The sequence below is a fragment of the Hypanus sabinus genome, chromosome 1 (assembly GCF_030144855.1).
Source record: "Hypanus sabinus isolate sHypSab1 chromosome 1, sHypSab1.hap1, whole genome shotgun sequence".
In the NCBI taxonomy this organism is placed as follows: domain Eukaryota; kingdom Metazoa; phylum Chordata; class Chondrichthyes; order Myliobatiformes; family Dasyatidae; genus Hypanus; species Hypanus sabinus.
Genome location: NC_082706.1, coordinates 14,556,953 through 14,571,467, shown reverse-complemented (window position 1 = coordinate 14,571,467; position 14,515 = coordinate 14,556,953). Strand labels below are relative to the sequence as shown.

Here is a 14,515-nt window from a genome sequence, read left to right as displayed (position 1 = left end):
CACTGTGAAAAAGGCGATTTGCTGGAGGAACTCAACAGGCCAGGCAGCATCTGTGGAGGGAAATGGACAGACGAGATTTCAGATTGAGATCATCTGGACTGCAATCTCAACCAAAAATGTCAACTGTCCATTTCCTTCCCTAGACACTGCCTGACCCCATGCATCCACTCAGGATTCCAGCATCTGCAGGTTCTTCACTCCGGATTCCAACATCTGCAGGTTTTCACTCAGGATTCCAGCATCTGCAGGTTGTTCACTCTAGATTTCAGCATCTGCAGGTTTTTCACTCCGGATTTCAGCATCTACAGGTTTTCACTCAGAATTCCAGCATCTGCAGGTTTTTCACTCCGGATTCCAGCATCTGGAGGTTCTTCACTCTAGATTCCTGCATCTGTAGTTTTTTTGCTCCAGATTCTAGCATCTGCAGGCTTTTCACTCTGGTTTCCACTATCTGCAGGTTTTTCACTCCGGATTCCAACACCTGCAGGTTTTACACTGCAGATTTCAGCATCTGCAAGTTTTTACTCTGGATTCCAGCATCTGCAGGGATTTCGCCCCAGATTTAATCATTTACAGATTTTCACTCCAGATTCCTGTACTTGCAGATTTTTCACTCCGGATTCCACTATCTGCATGTTTTTCACTCCAGATTCCAGCATCTGCAGGTTTTTAACTCTGGATTCCAGCATCTGCAGCTTTTTGACTCTGGATTCTAGCATCTGCTGTCTCTAGTCTCTCCACATCAAGTAATGTGTTTATGTACCTAGATCTCATGAAATGTAACCACTTCACTGTAGCCAGAGTATTGTGAGATGCCTTTTGAAAGCAGTCTAGTGAGCAGAAATTATTTTTGCAGTGATTGCATTAATGGGTGTGGTGCTTTGATAACATCGGCCCTTTGACTGCAGCAAATGCAGCCTTACCTGGGTGAAATTGAAACTTCCCAATAACTCCTTCAACAAGGCCAAGGCAGACAGCCCTAGACAGATCCACTTCAGAAGCTGAAAGAACAAGAAAGGAACCATCAGTATCTCAGTACACTTGATCAATGTTGCTATGAATTTCTCTACATCTGCAGTGAAGAGCATTTAACACTTGTTTCAAAATTCTCATGTCGGATTAATTAAATTAGTGGGGAGGTGAGGAATGGCTCCCAGTGGAGAGGAATCCAGCACACTAAAGAGAAGTGTTGAGGAAGCAGTGCAAGAAAGCTCCAGTTGCCCCAGGCATCATATCTGTAAGCTTTGCAATGATTTGCCCTGCTGAGTGATGAACTGAGCATGAGGCCATGGGCCAACTCGGTCTGCTCCGAGCTTCGTGTCTATGGACCCAATTTCGTTCTGAATGCTGTTGCTTGCTTTTATTATTTGTTTGAGCTGATTTGCTTTTCTCTCTCTCTGTGCATTGGGTGTTGGTCTTCTTTTCAATTGGGTTCATCCAGGTTCCTTGCTTTGTGGCTGCCTGTGAGCAGACAAACCTCAAGGTTGTATAACTTATACACACTTTGATACTAAATGTACTTTGAACCTTTGAATGGGGCGAGGACAAGGATAATTTCAATTCGGGAAGGGGCAGAATTGGAACTGGATTTGGAATTGTTTTATTATTCTTGTAACTTATCGTCTGCCTGTACTGCACCTTCTCTGTAGCTGTCGCACTTTATTCTGCATTCTGTTATTGTTCTACCTCAATACATCGTGTAATGAATCAACTTGTGTAAAGTGTGCAAGACAAGCTTTCCTCTAGGTATGTGACAGTAATAGACCAAAGTTCAAGATAAATTTATTATCAAAGTACGTATACATCACCATATACAACCCCAGGATTCGTTTTCTTGCAGGCATGCACAGTGGAAGAAAAGAAATACAATAGAATCAATGACACAAAGACTGACAAACAACCAATGTCAAAAGAAGACCAACTGTGCAAATACAAAAAAACAAACAAAAAATAATGCTGAGAACATGAGTTGGAGTCCTTGAAAGTGAGTCCACTGGATGCATTCACTTTCCAAAATGACCTGGCAATATACAGCGACATTTTACAGGCAGCTCAATAAGATAGGACATATACCACACTAAAGTGAAATGTTCAAAGTAAATTCATTATTATAGTACATTCGTATATGTCACCATATACTACCCTGAGATTCATTTTCCTGCTGGCATTCCTAGTAAATAGAAGAAACACAATAGCAACAATGAAACTGCCCAACAGGATGGACAAACAACCAATGTGTAAAAGACAACAAACTGTGCAAATACAGAAAGTAAGGAGAAATAATAATGATGAATAAATAAGTAAGCAATAAATATTGAGAACATGAAGAGTCTTTGAAAGTGAGTCTATGGATTGTGTGAACAGTTCAGTGATGGGGCAAGTGATGTTGAGTGATGTTATCCGCTCTAGTTCAAGTGCCTGATGGTTGAGGGGTAATAACTCTTCCTAAACCTGGTGGTGTGAGTCCTGAGGCTTCTGTACCACCTTCTTGATGGTAGCAGTGAGAGGAGAGCATGTCCTGCGGGTCCCTGACGATGGATGCTGCTTTCCTGGGATAGCGTTCTGTGTAGATGTCCTCAAAGGTGGGCAGGGATTACCCAGTGATGGACTGGGTCATATCCACAACTTTTTGTATGATTTTCCATTAACGACAATAGACCATAAGACATAGGAGCAGAATTCGGCCACTCGGCCCATCGAGTCTGTTCCGCCATTTAATCATGGCTGATATATTTTCTTCCCTCCTCAGTCCCACTCCCCGGCCTTCACTCCATAACCTTTGATGCCGTGGCCAATCAAAAACCTATCGATCTCTGCTTTAAATACACCCAATGACCTGGCCTCCACAGCCGCTTATGGTAACAAATTCACCACCAAAAGAGTGCCAGTCTTTCCATTCTAGTCTGTGATGCAGCCAGTCAATATATTCTCCACTACACATCTACAGAAGGTTGTCAAAGTTTTAGATGTCTTCACAAACTCCTAAGGAACTAGAGGAGTTGCTGTGTTTTCTTTGTAATTGCACTTACATGCTGGGCTCAGGACAGATCCTCTAAAATGATAACACAGAGAAATTTGAAGTTGCTGACCCTCTGATTTGACCCATTTCACTGGACATTCTGAAGTTCCAAAGTCCAGTGCAAGTGACAATAAAACTAATCTTTAGACACTTCAAACTTCCAGATCACGGTGTTCCCTGTTCTTTCGCTGCCTTTGTCCTTCTAGCAGATAGAAGTGTGGGGTTTCGAAGCTGCTGTCTCATAAACCTTGGTGAACTGCTGCAGTGTATCCTTTAGATGGTACAATCTGCTCCTGCTGTGTGTTGGTGGTGGAGTGAGTGAATGGTTGTGGATAGGGGACCCAAGTACGCTGCTTTGTCCTGTAAGGTGGAATGCTTAAGAATCCAATTATACTATATAATTACTATTTCAGAACATGGTTACCAGGAGACCACGTCAAGGAACTGAATACCTAAAGGTACTTAAGGGTTGGAAACTCTAATACCCTTGAATGAAGGTCCTAGAGAAAGTAGTGGATATGGCTCGGTCTGTCATGGTAAAGCCCTCCTCACCACTGAGCACATTGACATGGAGCGCTGTTGCAGGAAAGCTGCATTCATCCTCTCTCACTGCCACCCTGCCCCCCAACAACAGGTGTCATGCTACCATCAGGGAGAAGGTACAGGAGTCCTTGGACCCTCACCACCAGGAAGTTTTCATCCCCCAACCATCAGGCTGTTGAACCAGAGTGGATAACTTCACTTGCCCCATCAGTGAGCTGTTCCCACAAGCTATGCTCACACTTTCAAGGACTTCCTCTCATATTCTCAATATTTATTGCTTATTTATTTATTATTATTTTTTCTTTTGTATTTGCACAGTCTGTTGTCTTTCCACGTTGATTGGTTGCCCATCTTGTTGGGTGCGGTCTTGCATTGATTTCACTATGGTTCTTGGATTTACTGAGTATGCCCACAAGAAAATGAATCTCAGGGTTGTATATGGTGACAGATATGTACTTTGATAATACGTTTACTTTGAACTTTGTCTGAGGAAAAGGAGAAAGGTGAAGAAATGTGATTGACTGATTGTGGACTTCAGGAAGGGGAAGTCAAGGAAACACACACCAATCCTCATTGCTGGCTCAGCAGTGAAAAGGGTGAGCAGTTTCGAGCTCCTGGGTGTTAACATCTCAGAGTATCTTTCGTGGGCCCAACATGCTGATGCAATTATGAAGAAGGTGTGCCAGCAGCTATATTTCATTATGAGTTTGAGAAGACTTGGTATGTTACCAAATATGCGAGCAATTTTATAGATGTACCGCGGACAGCATTCCAACTGGCTGCACCACTGTCTAGTACAGAGGGTCCATTGCATAGGATTGGAAGGAGCTGCAAAGAGTTGTAAACTCAGCCTCCATGGGCACTAGCCTCCCTGCGATCAAGGATGTCTTCAAAAGGTGATGCTTCAAAAAGGCGCTATTCATGATTAAGGAACTCCACCACCCAGGACAAGCCCTCTTTTCATTATTACCATCAGGGACACACACTCAACATTTTAGCAACATCTTCTGCCTATTTGCCATCAGATTTCTGAATGGTCAGTTAATCCATGAACACTACTTCCCCATCCTTGCTCCCTTTTTGCACTACGTATTTTAAGTTTTTATGTATTTCCTATTGTAATTTATAGTGTAATTGATGCATTGCAATTTTTGCTGCCACAGAAAACAAATTTCACGACATTCAGCACGGTGCAAAAGCCTTAGTCACAAATATATAGCTAGGATGTCTGCACAGTATTGTATTTGTCAATGTTGAGTGGAGAGTGAGGATGTTAGGAAAGGTGAGGGTGCAGTGCAGTGGGAGGGGTGTGGGACAGGTGGCAGAGGAGTGTCAGGGGTGAAGGGGGTGGCACGGGTGCAGACACACCCAGCCCTGGGACACCAAGCAAGGTCATTTGATTTCAGACAATTGGATTATTGATCATTACAGAATGTCTCCCTGCTGACTTCCCGCTCCCTCTGCTTTTCAGAATCGGATTTAATATCACCGGCATATGTTGTGAGATTTGTTGACTTTACGGTAGCAGTACAATGAAATACATGGTAAATAAATCCCAGTAGGCATATATATGTGTCTATTAAATAGTTTATTTAAAATAAGTAGTGCAAAAACAAACAGAAATAAACTAGTGAGGTCGTGTCCATTTAGAAATCAGATAGTAGAGAGGAAGAAGCTGTTCACGAAACACACAGTGTGCGCCTTCTAGCTTCTCAATGGCAACAATGAGAAGGACGCACGTCCTGGGTGGTGGGGATCCTTAATGATGAATGGGCCTTAGTCTTGGATACTACAGAGGCTAGTAACCATGATGGGCCATCGTTCCCATCTCCCTGCCCACTTCCCACTCTCAGTGTACTATCCAGAGTCAGGTTTATCATCACTCACATATGTCATGAAATTCGGCTTTTTTTGTGGCAGCAGTACAGCGCAATACATAAAATTACTACAAAGTCTTAGGCACCTGATGTGTCTAAGACTTTTGTACAGTACTCAATGTCAGTGATAATAAACCTGATTCTGATTCTGAGGTGGGAACAGCAATGGTAGCTAAGAATGGAATGATATATAGCAACACTGTGACAGGAGCTAAGCAGCACCAAAGGATATTGGTACCACAGCTTTTTGCAGAACTGGGGGACTTCTTCCAGTTCATCCATGACACAGTTTAAATCTCCTGTTCTCACGTCTCTTTTTTTTCTTTTCAAGGTGGCTGGGGACCTGTTTGAGTCCATGATCTATAGCTGTGCTCAAATGCCGCTTTTAATGGGCAGTGGGGTTCTCGCTCTTTGGAACTCTCCAAGCAACCCGCTTTTTGGTATCTCCAGGAGCGGTTTGGGAGACATTTGCCTTCTGGGTGCAGCCCTTTGGACGACACGGTTCCTTCCCGACGCTGCTCAACTAAAGTGCCGCGGGGGATCGAAACACCAAGACTGGCAGAGCTGTCGGAGGCCTCTGCACTCGAGCAATCTCTCTCGATGGTGAGAGAGTGTCTGCTGGTTCTCGAGTCAGGGGAACTCGAATAAGCGACGTGGCGGATAGTAAAACTGATCTCTTGCTGGGGCAGGGGCAATATCTCGCTCTCCTTCCCTCGTTAGTGATAGAGTCTGTCTGAGATGTCGAAGTATTAAGATAGTCATTTTTGATGGACTCTAGATCATGGTTTCTTTGGGGACTGAAACTGTTGCCCTCCTCCCGCCTCTTGCTGGGGCAGGGGCAATATCTCGCTCTCCTTCCCTCGTTAGTGATAGAGTCTGTCTGAGATGTCGAAGTATTAAGATAGTCATTTTTGATGGACTCTAGATCATGGTTTCTTTGGGGATTTCCTATCACTTGCATGGTAGGTGGAGGGGTGATGCGGTTGATATCTTTGCTGCTACTTGTATGTGGGAGGGGGAGGGGGGCTTAGGGGGTTCTTACATTTTTCTGTCATTCATTCTTTGGGCTTTTATTTCTCTCTGCTTCATGGATGTCTGTGAAGAGTAAGATCTTCAGATTCTATACAGTAAACATTCTCTTATATTGAACTATTGAATTATCAATAGGGTATAGCATGAAACAGGAAATTAGAAATACATCTAACTGCAATAACCATGCGTTACTTTATTCTTTATTTAGACTGATCAAACTTAATTAGCATTAATAAGGTAGGGAATGAATTTTTGGATTGAGCATAAGATTTTTTTCTACCGGTACATTAAGGAATCAATGCAGGAACAAGCCTTTGTAAACTGCATACTGTGCAATAAGGGATAATTTAATAATCTTGTCGTGCTAGATGAAGAGCAATTATTATAAGATAGAACTCGTCATTAAGATGGGAAGTGAGGTACAGTAAATTCTCATTCATCCAGTATTTATACATCCAGAATCCTCAGTCAACCAGCAAAAGAAGTTAAGAATTTTATTTCAAGCGTTATGCAAAATAATTCATTTCAGTTAATTTATGCCTATAGGCTAATTAACAGCGACATCCTTTCTGAAGATTTGGCACTTCATGTCATGGTGAGTGGTTACTAATTTATTTTATTTTAATATTGCTTGGCCAAAACATGAAAAAATTGCAGTGTAAAATATTGTTATTTAAAAGAGCAAGGGTATTTCAGATGTATTTCAGCAATTTGTTTGAAGATTTATGCAAAGAATCCTAGTGTGCAATGTTTTGTTTTGAGTAATGCTCATGCAAACTGCACTCCCCACTTATTATGGATGCTGTACTGCGGAGAGTATATTGCAGCTCATCCCAAAATCCAGGCCCTACGTCGCAACAAGAGAAGCTGTGAAAATACGAGGTGTGTGTTGGCCATGGTGGATTTCACTGAAAGGCATAGCAGTAACAGCCCATGAGTAACACTTGTGGAACAGGGAGTCCACTGGGAAGGTTGAAGCCCGGTGTCTGCGGGCTCTGAGTTCGTGTCCGCCTTTGGCTGGAGGCCTGCACTGTGTTTAAAGGACTGTGTATGCGCGTGGGTAGGAAGAAGGAATGGAGCTTGCTTTGCCCTTGCTTCTGCATTCTGTATTCTTCAGACAAGCATTATTTGCATACCATGTCGGCAATGGAATGTGTGGCAACACTTGTGGGTTGGCCCCAGCACACCCTTGGCTGCTTTGGCATGACTGATCTCAACGTATGCTTTGATACACACAGCACAAGTGCATTTGAATCCCGAATCCTGAGAAAATTTGAGAACAGTATACTCAATCATCGAGCATGAAAAGGGAATGGGGAGGGGAGAGCCTGACTTACCATATACCAAGCAGACCCACGACTTTTTGTGGACACAGTGACTTACATCAATGAATACGTACACAACGCTGGAAGAACTCAGCAGGTCAGGCAGCCTCAGTGAGAAAAGAGTAGCAAACGTTTCGGGCCGAGACCCTTCAGCAGGAAAGGCCTTTTGTGTTTTTGTGTACTTACATCAATGTTCTATGAACCTATGTCCAAGGTTCCCTTAAGGCTTTAATTCACTCTAAGCCTTAACACAATATACAGGTGTCAATACTAATGCCAACTGTATGCATCATCCCTATCTGGCCTTGAGCTTCCATTTAAACAGCAGTTGTTCCTACATGGGAAATGGTCCAATAAAATTGTACTTCCTGCCCTTACGCTTCTGGGGTACATTTATTTTTTGCCATTTACAACTGGGGGGGGGGATGGAAGGGTAGAGATTATCCATGATACAGACAAAGGATGACTGTGTAACATAACATCAACACTGCAGTCTGAAAGATGAGGTTGCACAGAGGGTATGCGTAGATGGAGACTAAGTTCTTGGACAGGAAATTATCAGGGGGATTAAACTGTGGTGAAGATTTTAACTATCTTAACAATCCAAACGAAAAGGCACATTGGCCTTCATAACTCAAAGTACTGCGTACAGAGATGGGATGTTATGCTGAAGTTGTGTAAGACATTGGTGAGGCCTAACTTGGAGTATTGTGTGCAGTTTTGGTCACCTACCTACGGGAAAGATATAAATAAGTTTGAAAGAGTACAGATAACATTTACAAGGATGTTGCCAGTCTAGAGGAAAGATTGAATGCGTTAAAACTTTATTCCTTGGAACGCAGAAGGTTAAGAGGAGATTTGGTAGAGGTATACAAAATTATGGAGGGTATAGATAGGGTAAATGCAAGCAGGCTTTTTCCACTGAGGTTGGGTGGGATTACAACCAGAGGTCATGGTTTAAGGGTGAAAGGTGAAAAGTTTAAGGGGAACATGAGGGGAAATTTCTTCACTCAAAGGGTGGCGAGAGTGTGGAACAAGCTGCCAGCACAAGTGGTGCATGCAACCTCAATTTCAATGTCTAAGACAAGTTTGAATAGGTGCATGGATGGTAGGGATATGAGGGCTATGGTCCCTGTGCAGGTCAATGGAAGTAGGCAAAACTGGTTTGGCATGGACGAGATGGGCTGAAGGGCTTGCTTCTATGCTGTACTTTTCTGTGACTTTATCTAGACACACGAGATCTCAGATGCTGCATTCTAAGGCAAAACCCCACCGGAAAAACTCAGCAGGCCAAGCAACATTTTTGGAGGAAAAGGGATGGTCACGATTGTGCTTACTACATCGGTTCTGGAATCATGCAGCTTAGATCAGAGCTTTCGGCCCACTATGTCCATACTGTCCACCAGGAGTTCTCCTCCATTAACCCCATTCACCAGACTTAGTCTGTAACCTGCTGGACTTTGGTGATTCAAGTGCTCCACTATATATTTTGTGAATGTTCTGAAAATCTTTATCTCCTCCACTGCCTGTAGTAGCATTTGTAGTGCTACTCATAGCAGCATTAGAGTTGTGCTAGTACTACTAGTAGTACTATAGTACTAGTATTAGTACTATAGTACTAGTATTAGTACCAGTAGCAGCAACAGCAGCATTAGAGGCAACAGAAAGGAGCTTTCTCTGACTAAATCCTTGGATGACAGAGTTGCCTTATCAAGACAGGCTAACAGGTTAAATCTGTTTGTAATCTAGGAAAATGAGGGACTACTTCACTGAATGATACAAGATCTTGAGGAGGTGTAACAGGGTAGATGCTGAGATGGTTTATGGGACACTGTACAACAGAAGGGGTGGTCACATAAGGTACACAGAAATTTTTCCTCTCACAGAAGGCAGCAAACTTTTTGGAATTCTCCAACACAGATGGTTGTGGAATCCAGATGTTTGGGGGGGGGGGTGTGGAAGGGTAGAGATTATTAAAGAGGCAGATAAATTTTTGAAAGGTTTGGAAATTGAGGATTGTGGGGTACCCTCACGACAGAAGTCCTGATAATAAACCTGATTCTGGAACTTACACAGAAGAAGAGGTGAGGCCTGGGGACAGAATGGCTGGGTAGAATTGAAGGGCCTATTCCTATTTCCTTGTGCTCAAGAGGATACAGGATCTACCCCGTCCCTATCAACACAGCTCCTCCCCAGCCCTCTGCGCATCCGAGGCAAGCGAGAGCGTGTGGCGTTGGAGGCTGTTGTAGACAACGCCAGATAACGGAGGAATCGCCGGAGAGTCATACGGAGAGGAATGAACAGTCGGGGTTTCGAGGTGAGGGTGGGATGGAAGGCGGCGAAGTGGGTGAAATCCACCGAAGATACATTTCTGCAGACCTGGTTCCGGGCAGTGGTCACACTCACCAGCCTTAACCTCCATGCTGCCGCTGGACCGGCTGCAGGACAGGCAGCTGTCGGCCCCCCGCACCGTGTACTCGGTCTGCGACTGGAACAGCTCCATCCGACCCAGCAATGAACGGGACCTCGCTCGCACCCACCCACCTCCGGCCCCGTTCCCCCTCCGCCCGGCCTTCCAGGTCCCCACGACCGTTGGAGCCAGTGCCAGCGCCGAGTTTCCAATGAAAACATGTTCCAGCAGCGACCAGCGAGGCGCATTCCACATTCGGGAACTGGTCCCCCTCCCCTCCCCCCCAAATACCCCACACGCACCGCTTACCCCGCGAAAAAAAAATCAAAATTTCAGCGTCACAGCACAGAAACAGACCTTTATTCCCAACTCGTCTCCGCCGGACAGTATAGAATCTGACCCTTCGGCCCAACTCATCCGTGCCAGCCACCTAAGCTGGCCCCATTTGCCTGTGTTTGGCCCTATCCCTCACAACTTTCCTGCCCACATCTTCTAAATGGTTATACCCTCCTCGACCACTCCCCCGGAAACTGTTTATTTACTTATTTATAAGAGATACAGTGCGGTATTTCCGGCCTTTAGAGCCGCGCTGCCGGGCAACCCCCGATTTCACCCCAGCCTAGTCACGGGACAATTTTCAATGGCCGATTAACTTGCCGACCGGTATGTTTTTGGACTGTGGGAGAAAACCGGAGCACCCGGAAAAAACTCACGCAGTACGAACTCCTTGCAGACAGCAGCGGAAGACGAACCTGGCTTGCTGGTGCCGTAAAGCGTGGCGCTAACTACTACGTCACCGTGCTGCCCCAAAGTCCCCCTCACTTACCACTCTCAAGGTGAAATTTCCCCTCCGATCACACAGTTAAATACTTCACCTCTCATCTTATAACTATGACCCTCAGTCTCGGGCGCCCCTGCCCTGCAGAATGGATTGTTACCATCCTTGATCGATGGGCTGAATGGCCTAATTCTGCTTCTATGTCATATGGTCTTATCTACACCACCCTAATTTTAAATTCTTCAAAAAGGTCACCACTCATTCTCCTATGTTCCAAGAAATAAAGCCACATCTTTTGTAAATAACTCTAGAGTGCCACTTTAGTACATTTTTCCACTACTTTTGCTGACATGACATTCTTTCCCCCATTCTGCTGTTTTGCACTGGGTATTGTATTTATTATTTATCATGTATACTGTTCACTGTGTGAGCTTCATTGCGCCCTGGCGCACATGACAATAAATGAATCTAATCTTCTCTGCTGCTGACTCTGGGCTAACAGGTCTGCAGTTCTCTGCCGTTCTTCCCTCATTTCTTTTCTAAACACGCCAAGTGGAGGCGAGCTTAGTGATCACCTGATTAGTTCAATGGTCCCATGAACCCATACCGTTCTGTTCTTTCATCTCCGAGCTACCGAGAAACAATTAGACAGAAACTGCCTATCACGGGTATGTTCATCAAAGGAGCCTTTATTCTACTCCACATTTAATGACATGGTAGATGACTCATTTTTTCATGACCCCAAACCGCCCCTCCCCCCAAAAAAGCCCTTGGTCAGTAAAAATATGCCCCCAGCTTTCATTTCCCTTTCCTTTTACACATTATGAAATCATTCAGACATCATGCAAACAGACAGGGAACGGAGGGTTACAGATGACATGCAGGCAGATGTACAGTTTAAATTGGCATCATTGTTGGCACAGACATTGATCCTAAAGGTCTTGTTCCTCTCCTGTGTTGTTCAATATTCTGAATACTCGGCAGGGATATTGACTCATTCATTCACTGTGTCTATATCGTTCCTATCTATACTAATCTAATATTACCCTTACTAATTTTCTAGCTTCTAAATGGCCTCAAGGGTGGAAATTGTTTGTGGATAACATAATCTATCTCAACATGGACAGCGAGGAAGGCTATCAAAGCTTGCAGTGGGATCTGGACCTGCTGGGAAAGGGATGGTCAAGATTGCGTTCACTACATCGGTTTGGGAATGATGCAGCACAAATCAGAGCTTTTGGCCCACTATGTCCATACTGCCCATCAGGAGTTCACCTCTATTAACCCCATTCACCAGACTTAGTCTGTACCCTGCTGGACTTCAGTGATTCAAGTGCTCCACAATATATTTTGTGAATGTTCTGAAAATCTTTGCCTCCTCCACTGCCTATAGTAGCATTAGTAGTAGTAGTACTAGGAGAAGCAGTACTAATAGTTGTGCTAGTACTAGTAGTAGTACTATAGTACTAGTATTAGTACCAGTAGCAGCAACAGCAGCATTAGAGGCAACAGAAAGGAGCTTTCTCTGACTAAATCCTTGGATGACAGAGTTGCCTTATCAAGAGAGGCTAACAGGTTAAATCTGTTTACTTTGTAATCTAGGAAAATGAGGGACTACACTGAATGATGCAAGATTTTGAGGTGGTGTGACAGGGTAGATGCTGAGATGGTTACACCCATAGAACATTACAGCACAGAAACAGACCTTTTGGCCTTCTTGGCTGTGCCGAACCATTTTTCTGGCTAGTCCCACTGACCTGCACCTGGACCATATCCCTCCATACACCTCTCATCCATGTACCTGACCAAGTTTTTCTTAAATGTTAAAAGTGAGCTTGCATTTACCACTTCATCTGGCAGCTCATTCCACACTCCCACCACTGTGTGTGAAGAAGCCCCCCCCCCAACGTTCCCTTTAAAACTTTTCCCCTTTCACCTTTAACCCATGTCCTTTTTTTTCTCCCCCAGCCTCAGTAGAAAAAGCCTCCTTGCATTCACTCTATCTATACCCATCATAATTTTATATACCTCTATCAAATCTCCCCTCATTCTTCTACGTTCCAGGGAATAAAACCCTAACCAAACCTGATGGGACATTGTACAGCAGAAGGGGTGCTCACATAAGGTACACAGAAATTTTTCTTGGCATTCCCCCCAAAAAGCCCTTGATTAATAAAAATATGCCCCCAGCTTTCATTTCCCTTTCCTTTTACACATTATAGGATCATTCGGACATCATGCAAACAGACAGGGAACGGAGGGTTATAGATGACATGCAGGCAGACGTAGTTTAAATTGGCATCATTGTTGGCACAGACATTGATCCTAAAGGTCTTGTTCCTCTCCTGTGTTGTTCAATATTCTGAATACTCGGCAGGGAAATTGACTCATTCATACTGTATATTGTTCCTATCTATATGAATCTAATATTATCCATACTAATATTCTAGCTTCTAACTGGTCTCAAGGGTGGACATAGTTTGTGGATAACATAACCTATTCTCAACATGGACAGTGAGGAAGGCTATCAAAGCTTGAAGTAGGATCTGGACCTGCTGGGGAGAAAAAAACAGCATTGAAAAATTGCAGATGAAAGTTAATGCAGACAAGTGTGAGGCTGGGAGGACTAATCAGGTATAACTTACAAAGAGAGCAGTAGGGCAGTATCGTAGGCTTAAAGTATCTGGGAATACAGATCTTTCATTCCTTGAAAGTGCCGTCACAGGAAGATAGGACCATAAAGAGCTTTTGGCACATTGGTCTTCATTAATCAAAATATAGACAACTCAATATTTGAAATGTTATGTTGAAGTTGGTGAGGGCGTATTTTGAATATTGTGTGTGGTTCTGGTCATCTACTGACAGATAGATAGATACTTTATTCATCCCCAAGGGGAAATTCAACATTTTTCCAGTGCCCCATACACTTATTGTAACAAAACTAATTACATACAGTATTTAACTCAGTATAAATATGATTTGCATCTAAAATCACCCTCCCAAAAAGCATTAATAAAAGTTCTTAAGTAGTTTACTGAAGTGCATTGAGTGGTAACTTAAGCTCAGTCCTAACCCCGGCTCTTTAACATGTCTTGCCCCTGGTGGTTGAATTGTAGAGCCGAATGGCGTTGGGGAGTAATGATCTCTTCATCCTGTCTGAGGAGCATTGCATTGTCAGCAACCTGCCGCTGAAGCTGCTTCTCTGTCTCTGGATGGTGCTGTGCAGAGGATGTTCAGGGTTTTCCATGATTGACCTTAGCCTACTCAGCGCCCTCCGCTCTGCCACCAATATCATACTCTCCAGTTCTGTGCCCACGACAGAGCCCGCCTTCCTTACCAGCTTATTAAGACGTGAGGCGTCCTTCCTCTTAATGCTGCCTCCCCAGCACGCCACCACAAAGAAGAGGGCGCTCTCCACAACTGACCGATAGAACATCTTCAGCATCTCACAACATTGAATGACGCCAGCCTTCTGAGGAAGTACAGTCGACTCTGTGCCTTCCTGCACAGGGCATCTGTGTTGGCAGTGCA

General features: G+C 44.1%; 1 protein-coding gene across 1 annotated transcript in view; it reads right to left on the bottom strand.

The window, feature by feature from the left end:
- Window positions 1-10,461, bottom strand: part of LOC132404703 (phosphatidylinositide phosphatase SAC2-like) — a 58,222-nt gene extending 47,761 nt beyond the window's left edge. Inside the window, exons 1-2 of the mRNA XM_059989487.1 lie at window positions 10,203-10,461; window positions 924-1,001 (exon numbers count right to left, since the gene is read on the bottom strand). Of these exons, the coding sequence (XP_059845470.1) occupies window positions 924-1,001; window positions 10,203-10,461 (337 nt within the window). The remainder of the gene's footprint in view (window positions 1-923; window positions 1,002-10,202) is intronic.
- Between the last annotated feature and the right edge of the window lie 4,054 nt (window positions 10,462-14,515).